The sequence below is a fragment of the Cygnus olor genome, chromosome 3, assembly GCF_009769625.2.
Source record: "Cygnus olor isolate bCygOlo1 chromosome 3, bCygOlo1.pri.v2, whole genome shotgun sequence".
Lineage (NCBI taxonomy): Eukaryota > Metazoa > Chordata > Aves > Anseriformes > Anatidae > Cygnus > Cygnus olor.
In genome coordinates this window covers 103,438,073-103,452,456 of record NC_049171.1, presented here as the reverse complement: position 1 = coordinate 103,452,456, position 14,384 = coordinate 103,438,073, and the positions used below count along the sequence as shown (strand labels likewise).

The 14,384-nt window shown below is 36.2% G+C and overlaps 1 protein-coding gene across 5 annotated transcripts in view; it reads left to right on the top strand.

Annotated features, from left to right (window-relative positions):
• The window catches only part of CDC42BPA (CDC42 binding protein kinase alpha), a 163,582-nt gene that overhangs the window by 127,052 nt on the left and 22,146 nt on the right, over positions 1-14,384 (top strand). For 3 of the 5 annotated variants that reach the window (XM_040552935.1, XM_040552932.1, XM_040552936.1), the window contains 10 exons: positions 2,056-2,094; positions 5,358-5,477; positions 6,741-6,821; positions 7,937-8,042; positions 8,793-8,929; positions 9,557-9,696; positions 10,378-10,459; positions 11,608-11,824; positions 12,625-12,687; positions 13,591-14,184. In XM_040552935.1, coding sequence (XP_040408869.1) covers positions 2,056-2,094; positions 5,358-5,477; positions 6,741-6,821; positions 7,937-8,042; positions 8,793-8,929; positions 9,557-9,696; positions 10,378-10,459; positions 11,608-11,824; positions 12,625-12,687; positions 13,591-14,184 — 1,579 coding nt within the window. The remainder of the gene's footprint in view (positions 1-2,055; positions 2,095-5,357; positions 5,478-6,740; positions 6,822-7,936; positions 8,043-8,792; positions 8,930-9,556; positions 9,697-10,377; positions 10,460-11,607; positions 11,825-12,624; positions 12,688-13,590; positions 14,185-14,384) is intronic. The other 2 variants (XM_040552934.1, XM_040552933.1) reach the window with 2 other exon arrangements.

Below are 14,384 nucleotides of genomic sequence, written 5' to 3'. Positions count from 1 at the left end.
TTGAGTTATATTTCTTTATTGAAAGAGAAATGTCTGATGTCCTTTTTAGTAGGTGGAAGGTAGCATAATTAAATTGTGTTTAAATTCAATTCTGCAGCCTTCTATAGCTGGGCAATTATTTGATTAATTCACAAAGAGATTCATAATACCTAGCCTTTCAGTTACCAAGATGAATGTTTATTTATGTTTCAGTTAATTGAGCAGGTTCGATATCCATGTATTTGACAGAAAGTAAGGGCCTCAAAAAAAAAAAAAAAAAGGGCAAACAAAAAAAGGGGGGAAAAAAGAACAAAACCCACCCTCCCCTCTAGATGTGACCTGTGTTCTCTTATCAACATGTCTTTTTGACAGTAGTTGCTTTGTAGGGTAATATTTATTGTAGCATCTCAAGGAGAATTAGTCTGTGCTCAATCAAACCTGAGAAGTGTGTGGGTTCTTTAAATTAAGACTGGTGAAGAATTGGAAATGCTTAGGTTAGACTGAGGCAGTGCTGCAAGATAGCATGCTTTTCAGGAAAGCCTGTCCTGTAATCAAGAACCCAAAGTAAATATTACTAATGGCCCATTATGTTTCTATAGCCTCTGTGCTTCATTATGAAATGACGGTGTGTGTAAAATAATATGCCATTGTAGTTACATATTGCACTCTTTGTAAAGTCTCTGAAGTCTGTTTAATATATACATGTGTAAGCAGCACCGAGTTTGACCCACTGGTTACATTTGAAGTTTGTTAGGGTGGATAACGTCTTCTGTCTGACATCCGAATAATGTGATCATTTATCACACTCAGTGAATGATTGTAGTTAATTCTAATTGTATCAATTAAGGAAAACGATAGCTTTGCATTTCTTCTGGAGAGAAGTAAAAACATTTGTCTAGCTGTCTCTGTAGCCTGCAGGTGTTGAGCAAGAAAAGTAGTAGCTCAGTATTGTGATGAGTAATCACTGTTGGCTCAAGCTGTTCCTCCTCGAATCCTCAAAAAGATACTTGGTCAAATTGGTAGAACTGGTGCCAAAATCCTCATAGTTGTCAAAGTCCAAATGTCCAGAAATGGTCCTTTTATCTCCTGTGTGCACTAGAGGTGTGAAAAGGAGTAGGACTGGGTTTTGCTGTCTGTGGTTTCTGATTGTGGCGTGGAGGGCAGCCATCCCCAATGACTCCAATATACTCATTTCTAAATCTCTTCCCTTATTTCTCCTGTGTGTTGCAGACTGTCTCTCAGTAATATAATCTAGGTCTTAAGTCTCCTGTGTTCCCTGGAAGTGTCTGATAATAGCAGTGTTGGGTGGTGGTTTTTGTTTTGATTTGGTATTGTTTTTTATTTCTTTTCAAGATTGATCTTTGTGTATCTCTAGCTAACAGAATCAATCAACTTGTTTTATTTAAAGTTGAATTTGTGATTATTTAGTAACACTGAAACAATAACAGTCCATTTTCCCTTGACAATTATTTTCCTGCTTGCTAGAAAATATTTTTTTTCTCTTGTTAGTAGCACATTATGAATTAAAAATAGCTTTCTTAAATTTTCCTGCAGTCTGACCCCCCCTGCAGTCCCTGTGGGCCTTGGTTAAACTAAACAAATCTCAGCTTTGTAAATAACCACAGAGTAAATCATGTTCTGAATTCTCGTTTTTAAATACTCCACTAGTGTGTGCTGAGAGCCCTGACTGTTCCTGCACATTCATAATTAAGTTTAGAATTACTCTGGTTCTTAATGATTCTTTAAATTGGATGTAGTGAACCTCCAAAAGATTGCTTTATTTGTCTTATTGAGAATACAGTGATACCAACTACAAATCGTACTTCTTTAGTGTAACATAGTCTGTAGTTTCACTGTTATTGTCTGTTGTAAAGCTACAAACTCTAAAATAACTGTTCCTTTTTTTGACGTTTCTTTCCTCTTGTTACCCCAGAATAGTGTTTTGAAAATTGTTTTAAAAATGAACGTGTTTGTGTGTGTCTAAACAGTACATCTGGAAATACACAGCAATGAATCAGAGCTGAAGTATATGTCACTTTGGTTTTGTAACATACTCTCCTCCTTTCTTTGTTAAAGCGCTCTCCTTCCTGTATTCCAGCTAACAGAGGCAGATGTGTAAGAGGCTGTCTTACTCTATGTAGCCCTTTTTTTTTTGCCTGTTGTGTACATGCCTTTGTTTAATGTATGGATTACGTATATATCTCTCTGCATGTCTTGTGCTGCTGCTACTGCTTGCTGCTGCTGCTGCTGTGCTTTTTGTTGTTTTACAGCTGTGGGCTAAAAGCTTCTGGAGTATTTGGTTTGGTAATACTTCCATGAGCAAAATATCGCAGTAACTAAAGAAGATGCTTTGGATACTTTCTCATTTCAGTATGAAAATTCATTGTGAAAGCTGATCTGGTTGATACAGGATGGGAAGATGAGCAGATGTCAAATGAGGGCCTGTTCGTTTCCTTGACCTTTGGAGAGGACACATAGGGTTACAAGAATTTCCTGTAGAAGGTAGAAGTTTGGCATTCAGGAGGCATGTCACAGCAAATGACAGAAAATGTCACAGCACAAAGATAAATAAATGAGAAGTAGGAAACTGAGTAAACTGAAACATTGAAGAAGGCAGGAAAAATTCATACAAGGAAGACATAGTTGTATGTGTTATAGTCTATCAAGCTGGATAGCTTTGTGGTGTTTCAGAAATTGAGGTGGATTTTAAAACATGGTTTTACCAAAACTTTGTACCTGAATTGGTATCAGGTATGCCATGTCCACTTTGAACTCACTCTACTTTGAGCTACTTCTTTTGATTCTTTCATATATATGTGATGGTAAGACTAGGAAAGCATACAAAGCATTTCTATTGAATAATCAATAAATAAACAATGATATGCACAGCTCTAGTAATGTCCTAATGTAGTTCAAAGCACACATCTCAGCATCTCAGTGTTTTAGGCAAGCTTACAGTGACTGTTTTTGCCTATTGTGGCTCCAATTCAGATGTATTTATACAGGGGCCAGCTTTGGCTCAGACCTTCATAGAATCACAGAATGGCTTGGGTTAGAAGGGACCTCAAAGACCGTCTAGTTCCAACCCCCCTGCCATGGGCAGGGATGCTACCCACTAGATCAGGTTGCTCAGGGCTTCATCTAACCTGGTGTTGTCACCTTCATAGATGACATTGTGTATACCATTAAACACAGTCTGGTGGAAGCCGTACAAGGCTATTGCAATTTGATCCGAAATGTTGTTTTCATAATCCACTGGCTTAGTTTAAGACTAATTTTAATGGTGCTAATATTATGGTCCACTTAAGCTTCTGGCCGTAGCTCAGTTATGTTTCTTTTGTACTTACTTCATCTCATTAAAATAAGGAACCTGAAGATTACAGCAGCCGTATAGCTTAATACCCTGTAAAGTTGGTGGTTAAATTCCCTTCAAATTCAGTAATGTTAGATCAGGTTCTGTGTGTTTTGGGGCTTTTTATGTTCATAAGCAAAGTAAAAATACATTTGTAAATAGTTCAGCAGTTGACTTCTAACCACAAAGGCTTTGTAGCACATTCCCGAAAAGTTCCATTATTTGTATTATCCTTGTACTAAATTTTTTAAGAAACACCATGAAAATTCTTTGGTATGCAGATAGTACTTTGAAAGGGAAAGCCTTCTGAGTATGTGGAAATGTTTTTGAAATAATAGATTAGATCTTTGAATTTAACTGAAAGAAGAGAAGGAAAGTCTGCTTCTTGCTACGAAAAAAAAAATCCTGTGGTTACTCCTTGGGCTTACTTTTTTAAATAGCACTGTAAAGAAGCAGCTAGATTTTTTGAGGTTAAATAGTCTTCGACTGGATTCTAAGTTATCGCATATTCAGACTTGCTTTAAAAAAAAAAAGTTTAATTGAAACAATACTATGTGTCTGGGGATTTTCTACTTAAAGGCATCAGTGTTTCTAATACTGGATGAAGCTTCCAATTATAATTTGCTTCTGATAAATCTGAGCGCAAAATGTTTACTGCTAATTTTTGCCTCAGTACTTGAAATGCATGACCCCTGTGCAGAAAACAGGTGTATCCCATTATCCCGTGATGCAAATTTTTTTTTTGTTACAGAAAGAAGACGCAGGCATCTTAATTTGCCTAAGTTGATTAAGCTGATGAGCATTCTCTATGACATTTTTTTTGATGACTATGGTAAAGAAGTCATCAAACTTAGCTCACTACAATCTAAAATAAAAATTAAAAAAAAGAGCAAGAGAGAGCTTCAGCTGCACCTGTTCATTACCATGATTGAGTTTCTGGGGAAGAGGACTGTATATGCATGTATAAGATTGGCATGGCGATATATTTTGTTCCCCAAAAAGTAGCAGAGGTTATTAAATTCCTAGTATGGTGTCAATGGCAAATGAAGAAAAAAAACATTAGAATATTCAGATGCTTCTGTAAAGGCTGCTGCGTATTTTATTTTTTTTTTGCAAGTTACCCAAATCCTTAGCAATGGGGAACTGTTGATAACATTGCTCTAGAAAAGCCAGACATGCAGTGGAGCCTCCTGTAGGCCTCCAGCTTTTAGTTTTATTATTAGTGGAGAAAAGCATCCTTATCTCACTTTAATTTAAATAAAAAATAAATCCAAAACTTTGATGTGGGGATGTCCTGTTTACAATGAAGAATCTTACATTCTCTGATTTTCATTTGATTTTTATTTGATTTTCAGTCTTGATTTTCATTTGTCTGATGAAAATCAGGCAAAAGATGACTTGTTATCAGGACACCTGATCATACCCAGTGTCCTCTTGTTCAGTATAATCTTGTTCTTGGCTTAGTTTTGTTGTGTATCAAAGACTAGGAAAATAGTCCCCTGAAGAAAATGTAGAAAATAAAGATGTTTCCCTTTTTGTAGTTTCGGTGGAGTACAAAACCTTTCAATTCTCTGTGAATATTGTTAATGCTAATTTAAGGAAATATATCATTTGCTATGCCTTTTCTGCTAAATACATTTGCACTGATTTATGTGGGTTATATGGGAATTCACTACTAACAAATCTCTATTACTGGTGGACAAAATAAGAGTAATGTTTAGGAAATAGTCACCCTTTAAAAATGCTCAATTACAAGTCTCCTTGAGTGTTTATCAGGCCCCTGAACTAGCATTTCTTATGCATGTGCTCACCTCTCAGCAGAAGCCTTGGTGTCTTCATATTTAATAATTTAAATTGTGTTTTTGTAGCTTGATTAAAGAGTTACTTAAAACTGACTTCTTCTTTCTCAGTTCTCTCTTAGGAATTCTGCTGCTTCCTTATCTTATTTTGGTAAGAGTCAAGAAATCCATTTTAATGATGTCTTTGATTTCTTTTATTTTTTCCCCCTCTGGAATTGTTCTCCTAGATTGATTCAGTTGAGAATTTTACATTGTCTAATACACCATCACGGGATGAAGATACCAAGTCTCACCTCCATTCAAGATCAAGGTCTCCTTCTACAGCAAGCGAAACTGAACCCATAGAGGTACTCTGATTTTTTTTTTTTTTTTTTTTTAGGAGTATCAGTTTTACTTTGCTGTTACAAATCCTTTTTGTTTAGAAACTAAACTCGCTATACTGTAGGGACTATTTAGAACCCTGTAAATAGCTTTCTGCACTGGTGGTGAGCTGTACTTTGGGGAATATTGAGTCCTTTTATGTATGGTTAGTTGGTTTGGGATGGGGACTATGTTAAATCAATTATTGGATATCTCTGCATAATGTATCCTTAGTTGTGAAAATTTAAGAAATATTTGCACAAAGTTGATGTTACAATATAGTTTGTGAGAGCATGTTTTGGAGTCTTGCTTTGGAGTTGTTGTGGTTTAGCCCGGCTGGCAGTCAAACACCACACAGCCGTTCGCTCACCCTCCCCCCTCCCTCTCCGGGATGGGGGAGAGAAACGGGAAAGTGAAGCCTGTGAGTTGAGATAAAGACAGTTTATTAAGACAGGGAAAAGAATAACAACAATAATAATAATAATAATAGTATTAATAGTAATAATGTGTACGAAATAAGTGATGCACAATGCAATTGCTCACCACCCGTTGACCAATGCCCAGCCTATCCCTGAGCAGCCGGCCCCCCCACCCCGGCTAGCCACCCCTATATATTGTTCAGCATGACGTCAGATGGTATGGAATACCCCTTTGGCCAGTTTGGGTCAGCTGTCCTGGGTCTGTCCCCTCCCAGCTTCTGCTGCATCCCTAGCCTGCTCGCTAGCAGGACAGAGAGAGGCTGGAAAGTCCTTGGCTTGGTGTAAGCACTGCTCTACAACAATTAAAACATCAGCATGTTATCAGCGCTCTTCTCATTCTAATCCAAAACATAGCACCCTGCCAGCTACTAGGAGGAAAATTCACTCTGTCCTAACTGAAACCAGGACAGGAGTCTTGTCCATACAAAATATTAGCAAGGTTCTGCAACTGTAATAATGTATCATCCCCTGTCCCTGTTTAAAAAATCAATTCTCTGATTATTTTATGTTAGAAAATAGTCAGTTAAATGGAGCTAATGCAAAACCATTTTTGCTGTTTAAGATGTCAAATATTTAAGAGCTGAATCTTGCACATCGTTTTTATGACAAGTAAGATTTGTATTCCTGAGTCCTTCCTTTGTTAGTCAGTTTGTTTTTTTTTGTATGTTTGGGAATGGAGTGGGCGGCAGGTTGTAGTATTTTTACTTTATTCAAGCTGTCTTTGATAGTGTGTATTTGATGTCTTATTGATCTTTTGGGGACTACGATCAGGTTATGGATCATCCTCCCCGTTCAATTCACACGCCAACCATGAAGACAGCATATATTGGATCAGGACTTTCTGCACTAAAGGTATTCAATCATGTGTTCACACTTTTTGTACAATAAGGGGAAAAGTATTGCTCCTGGGCCACAGCATCAGGAATCTTACCAGAACTCTCCAGAAGCGTTCTTTGTGTGCAGGCTGGTTGCTTTCTAAAATTTAACAGCCCCTCAATAGCTCAGGGTTCTTCTGTGTATATGAAAAAACAAACAAAAACAACAACAAAAGCCTTTTTTGCAATTAATCAATGAAGTGAGTAAGTCTTTCTAGTACATCTGTTCCACTGCTTTGATAAATTGCGAAATAACAAAAGACTTTATGTAAAAGAATGCTAAAGATGTTTGAGCAGGCAGTTCTGTTGGCAACGTCTAAACAGGTCAATCAAAAATACTAAGTGGGTGCACTTGGAATCATGTGAAACAGATTGTACTGCACACATTGTTTCATTTTTACAAATGTTTTGCCTTAACAGTAAATAATGATTATTTTTCTAAGCTTATAGACCTCAATTACAGTGTTCCAGTTGTGTGATTCATCCCACCATGTTTCCATGATAGCAATCAGGTCATATTTGTCTAACTGTGACATGGTTTCCAACTCCTTCTGCTTGTTTCCCATGCTGTGTGTAGAGGCACTTCAGCTGGTCTATCAGTTGCAATCAACTGATTTTAAAATCAACTTTATCTGTATTATTGCTTTAAATTGGGTATTCTGAAATTGCCTGTGCCTGACACCATAAAACTTAACTCTGTAATGCTTTCTGGCATAAAAATAAGAATTTTGAAAAAGTTTGATATTTTACTTTGAACTAATGCAACACTCCTTACAGTGAAGCACTGAATATGTTTCTTGAAAGATAGGTATATACATATGTTCAACTTGTAATGAGTGCAATTGGATAATTTTGTCAACTTTCCTGTCTAGGGTGAAAGCAAACTAATGTTCTGAGGCAAGGTTCAGTTTCTGTGGTTATGTTCGCATGGGATGGTTTAAGTTATCAATAACAAGCACTGATAAGGAATGTCTTCAGCCTGTGTGTTAGGAACTCAGGTCTCATTTCAGCAAACACTCTTGTGTCTGTGAAAAGATAACTATTCTTCAGAAGTGTTACAGGTATTAACATCCTTGTCTGCTTGTTTCACAGCCTAAAGCACATCAGTTTGTAGTGAAATCATTTAATACCCCAACAAAATGCAATCAATGCACATCTCTGATGGTTGGTTTAATAAGACAGGGCTGCACTTGTGAAGGTAAGTATAAAAGCAGGGAACGGGAACTGAAGTTCTTACAGATGCAGATTGCATAGTAAACAATAATGCAGGTGTCTTCTGTATATGTTTTGAATAACAGAATATATTGTCATTCTGCTGTCTTGTAACAGTGGAAGCCAAACACTTTGAGTATCTCACGTAAAAAATTACCTAGTTATCTGGGGAAGTACTTATTCTGGTTGGTGGCAGAAGAGCTTAGCAGAGTTTATGTAAATTAGCAATAAGGGGCAGCAGTCAGTGGTCAAGTATACTGACAGCAACCTTGCTTTACGACCCGGGGCAATATGTAAGAAAGTTTTGTCATTTAGTAACAATATTGCTTCTTTCCAGGACTGATTTATTCTAGATTTATGTATACACAGAATAACACACATCATTTAGGGAAGTTTCCAGCTTTTTGTTTATAAGACGGATGGACCTAGGAAAAAAAATCATACAGATTTTTCAATTTGAACTTCTAATGAGGCTCTTTCTTACCTGAATGAAACCAGACTGTGTATCCATAGAACTCTGAAGCTGAACAACTCTGAATTTAGGTCCAATCAAATTATGCACTGCTGTTGTGCAAAAAAAAATTACTTTTCTGTTTTAGTGTAGCAAAGTTCAGTGCAACAATTCAGTTGTTAATCAAAAAAAAAAAATAGAAAAAGTATCATCATCATTATCATAGCTTTTGCATTTCATAAGAAATAACCATCAAATACTTTTGTTTCTTTTCCTCCTCACAAGTATGTGGATTCTCCTGCCACGTGACCTGTGCAGACAAGGCCCCTGCAGTATGTCCAATCCCTCCTGAACAGACTAAGGGCCCTTTGGGAATAGATCCACAGAAAGGTATAGGAACAGCTTACGAAGGACATGTCCGAGTAAGTATCAAGTAGCAGCATTTGGGGCACTTGCATTAAATTTGTTGCTTTCTGGAGGTGAAATTAAACACTAATTTTAGGGGAGAAGGATTTAGTAATATCTTAAGGTAACAGTTTGGAAACTAAGACAAATTTTCACAGAGCAACTCTTGGCATTTTCAACAGTATTTCTCTCTCTGTGTCTGTTGGCCATTGTGCTTTGAGTTGGTCTTGAATAGTCCATCTCTAGAGATCAGATCATCTTCCCAGGCCAATGAGTTTTTGAGTCTTCCTGTTGACTAGTACTGTTTGCTGGTAATAGCTTGTAAAGAATTAATTAAAAAATTACTAGGCAGATTTCTGTTGACCAACTAGAGATAGATGTTTATATCTTTTGTCAACATATCTTTGAATAAGCTTGTTTACTAGGGAGAAAGTGGTGTTTGTTTTTTTTTAAATAACATGGTGTGGTATCTGTATGATTGTGTTTGATGCTCTTACTGCATCTATGCTATTTCTTATCTTGCTTAACATTATCACTGAACAAAAGTTTGTCAGCCTAGATAAGAGAATTGATTTTTGTACTGCCTGTTTGATTTTTGACTGTACAGAGATTTAAAGAATTGATCAGAATTTATTTTGCTAAAGGTACCCAAACCAGCTGGAGTAAAGAAAGGTTGGCAGAGAGCGCTGGCAGTGATCTGTGATTTTAAACTCTTCCTGTACGATATAGCAGAAGGAAAAGCATCCCAGCCCAGTGTGATAGTGAGTCAAGTCATAGACATGAGGTAAGCTTTCTGTTGTTCAGTGGGAGCTTTTCGTAAGGGGAAGGGGGGTGACAACGCAATTAAAACTTCATTACTACTTCCTATGCCAAAATGCTTCTGTTAGCTGTGTGTAAGAAGTGGAATGAGTAAAGAATAAAAACACATTCTTTGGGGGGTTGGACAGAGTTTTTGAAGACAGATTGACCTTTGTCATTGGATAAAATTAATAGAACTTTGTATTCAGGAGGGCCGAATATTTTGTTCTCACTGTCTTCAGTATTATTGAAATACTACTGACTTCGATGAAGGTTGATGACATCTAGCGTACCCAATTAAAATTACAACTTCTAGACAGTTTGGATTTTTATGAAAGAGTCGAAAGGGTCTTCTTGCCCCAGTCTGTTCTTTCTAGTTTGATTTTTATTTTAAGTTTTTAATTTAAACAGATGCAAAAATAAATACTCTGAATAGGTATATTTCCATCAGCATTTACCAGGAGTAATTACGTAACATTGCATTATGAGTTCAATTTGCAGATAAAGAGAAAAGTCAGGATAATTTTAAAATTAGATCTCAGTACTGTCCTGTTGTGTACGTGACAAAACAAGGAAGTTGGTACTGTGGAAATATAAGTAAACAATCAAACATACAGATTTTACTTTCCTTAACATTATTTCCAATAATGTTTATGGTCTCCATAAGGGATGAAGAATTCTCAGTGAGTTCTGTCCTGGCTTCAGATGTCATCCACGCAAATCGAAAAGATATCCCCTGTATCTTTCGAGTAAGTATGTATGTTTTGAGCGTAGTTACCCAGAAGTACAGGGTTTTACACTGGGATGTACAGCATGCATTCACTACCTGCTAGTGTTTAACTTCTGTCACAAGTTCTAGCAGTGTGTTATTCATGACTGCAGCAGTGCATAAAGCTCTGTACATAGATCCATATATTTTTCATCATAAAAATAGCACAAGTTTTCATCAAAAAAGATGATAGGTTTTATTTTTTTCTAACCTTCACAATAAGACTTATGTTTCTCAACTTCCTATTAGCCATTTGAAATTCTGTTCTTCATGACCTTCTACACTTTCATTTCCCAAAGTTGTCTTCTGCTTCTCAGTTTGATTTGCTGCATTATTCCTGAAGCATTTTTTGTATGTAATTACTTCATATATAGACACTGGATTTCTGAAAACTCCCATTCAGCAGGTAGTTAGTATAGAAATATAGTGTAATATACTCGTCGAAATTTATATGTTACCTGGTATCAGGATTTTGCCATCACTGTCTTTTTCTAATATTCTTTTTATTTTTACTGGATATTCTGTTGAAGCTTTGACCTCAGTGAAAAATCTTTGTTGTCTAATTAATTCTCGTATCATTTCTTTACTTGCACCATTGTATTTCACTCCTTGTTTTTCCTGCTTTCAGACTGTTCAGCACTCTGCATGCTAGGAGGAGATAAACCTACAAAAGGGGCTTTTGCTTTTATCTGTAGTAGCTGTACCAAATACATGATGGTGATAGGTCATTCTTATGTATATACCATTCCTTTTACATTAAATTAACGATGGAAACTATTGACTTTTAAAAAATACAGAATACTTTGTAAGAAATTCTTTACATTATAAAATTGCTGTGAGATGTCTAGCTGATTTAGGGTGGATGTTTCCAAGTTACAGAATAAATATAAATATGTTACCAAAAAAAGTTTTCAGATTTTGCTGAGTTATTCACATCTGTAGGTCTTTCTGCCATGAGCTCTTGATTGTGATAAATTTTTTTCTATTAACTAAAGCTAAGTTTTTGCATTCTTAGATCAGAGAGCTGATTAACAGAACACTTTACATGCATCTGATATCCTGTATAAATGATCAAGACGAAATCTTTTATTGCTTATGACTTAAAATATGTATTTAAAATTTTTCCAGGTCACAGCTTCCCAGCTCTCTGCATCCAGTAATAAGTGTTCAATCCTGATTCTAGCAGACGGTGAGAATGAAAAAAGCAAATGGGTAGGAGTGCTCAATGAATTGCATAGGATTTTGAAGAAGAACAAACTCAAAGACCGCTCAGTCTATGTTCCCAAAGAAGCTTATGATAGCACCTTACCCCTCATCAAAACAACACAGTCAGCAGCAATCATAGGTATGAAATGAATAAGAAGAAATCTCTGAGAAAAATTTCTTCTCTTAGATTCTAATGTTGCCAGAAAAAAAGCAGAGTAACGTAGTTGATTCATGATGGCCTCTATGATGGGTATGCTTAAAGCATACCTTTTAAAGAAAAATATGTTAAATTACATTGTTTACTGAAAAGAGAATAATATGTAGTGTTTTTATCCCATATGGAAATATGTATGGGAGTACAAGAGAAGTGCAAAGTATGACCCAGAACTTTTGTCACATCTTTAAAAATATACAGACGCATAGTTATAAGCCGTTTTGGCTAAGCATTAAACATTACTCTTTTGTTATTCTGTAAACATAATTCCTTAAATGGACAGATTTAGAACTTCAGAATAGGTGTAAATCACTGATTTTACAAAAATCTGCCTGTTAAAAAAGAGAGAAAAATTGAGAGCTGAGAATAAAGTCTTTTAAAATGGTACTGCACAAAGTATGTTGAGCTCAGATTATTTAAATGTGATTTTTTATTTATTGCAAAGTAAGTGGTATACCTAAGTACTCTGAATGATTTCTTAAAAATAATGTTTCTTGTGTTATTTGTACTAACAGGAGAAATGGAAAAAGACTTATTTTTTTCAGAAATTTGAAAGACCATTGTTTTTTTCTTCTTATTTTAGATGAATGTGTTTATTTTGGCTTTATATTTGTTTATTTCAAGATATTAAAAAGTCTCTGTTAATCAGAATTATCACATTTGTTGAAAAAAAAAACATTTTAAAAGAAAACTAACCTTTTTTTCCCCCTTTGTTAATATCATAGACCATGAAAGAATAGCACTGGGGAATGAAGAAGGGTTATTTGTTGTGCATGTCACCAAAGATGGTAAGAGATTCGGAACTGGTAATAATTTCCCTTATATTAAATAACCAGAAAGTGACTTTGTAAGCCTTGTTCTCTTAACGATATCCTCTAGTTTCATTTTTCTCAATTTACTGTATTATAAGTTGGACAGCCCCATGTGAGAGCAGATAATCAAGAAGCTGTTCTCTGTGCTTTCAGTTTTGGGTATCAGTTCCAGTAACAAAGATCCATCATCTGGAATGCAGCTGAAGGTTTTATTTCCTTGTTTGAAGCAGACTCAAAATTGAATTCAGGCCAGGTCGGGTCTTTGTCCAGTCAGGTCTTGAAAATACCTAAGGTCAGAGATTTCACAACCTCTCTGGGCAGCTTGTTGCAATGTGTATTTCACAATGAAACATCTTCTCATATCTAGTTGGAACATTCCCCATTCCAGTCTGTGACTTTTTACCTCATCTTCTTCTGCTGTGCATCTCAGTAAGGTGCTTGGATTGGACTTCTGTGTAACCTCCTCCTTGGTATTGGAAATGAAACCTTATGTTCAGTTATGTAGACACATAACAGCAGATGCCAAAGCTAATTCAACAAGCAACATGTTTAATTGTACAATTTAGTTCTCTGAGGATTTTCCTTTATTCAGTAGTTTAGTGGCTATAAATTGTTTTTTAAATTAATTCTAAAATGATATTGCAGCTGTTATTACATAGGATCTGTTCCTCCCTTTTTCTGCTGAGAAGTCAAAGGATTATCCAGCACTGGCATATCTGGTATAATTAAAATACAAATTACAATTCTGTATTTTTAAATATATATTAAGGGAGCAATAAAGGGGATTTCTTTTATTTGCTTCATAGTTTATCCACTACAAATACATACTTTTAAATCAATTCACACTTCACTGTTATCATTTTTGTTGTTTTTTTTTAGAGATTATCCGTGTTGGTGACAATAAGAAGGTTCATCAGATTGAGCTTATCCCAAACGAACAGCTCATTGCAGTAATCTCAGGACGAAACCGTCATGTGCGGCTTTTCCCCATGGCAGCGCTGGATGGAAGAGAGACTGAGTTTTATAAGTTGGCAGAAACAAAAGGCTGCCAGTCAATAGTTTCTGGACACGTACGCCATGGAGCCTTTACATGCTTGTGTGTAGCTATGAAAAGGCAGGTCCTCTGTTATGAACTAAATCAGAGTAAGACACGCCACAAAAAGATCAAGGAGATCCAAGTTCAGGGGAATGTCCAGTGGATGTCAGTCTTCAGTGACCGTCTTTGTGTAGGCTACCAGTCAGGTTTCTTAAAATATCCCCTTCATGGAGAAGGCAGCCCATACAGTCTGCTCCATCCAGATGACCACACACTATCATTTATCTCACAGCAGCCAACTGATGCCATCTGTGCAGTCGAAATCTCAAATAAAGAATACCTGCTGTGTTTTAGCAGCGTAGGGGTTTATGTTGATTGCCAGGGCCGAAGGTCTAGACAACAAGAATTGATGTGGCCTGCGACTCCATCATCTTGCTGTAAGTTGCTCCGTGTGTCAGTCTATTTGTTGTTATACATAGAAGTGATCACTGCTTGTATTAATATCCCCAGGATGTGAAATTCAAGGAAAAGTACTCTACAGGTAAATGAGTATTCAGCTTCTGTCTCAGCAGTTTTAAATCTAGCCAAGAGGATTTAATCCTGATCTCATTTACACTAGTTTTGACAGCTCTATAAC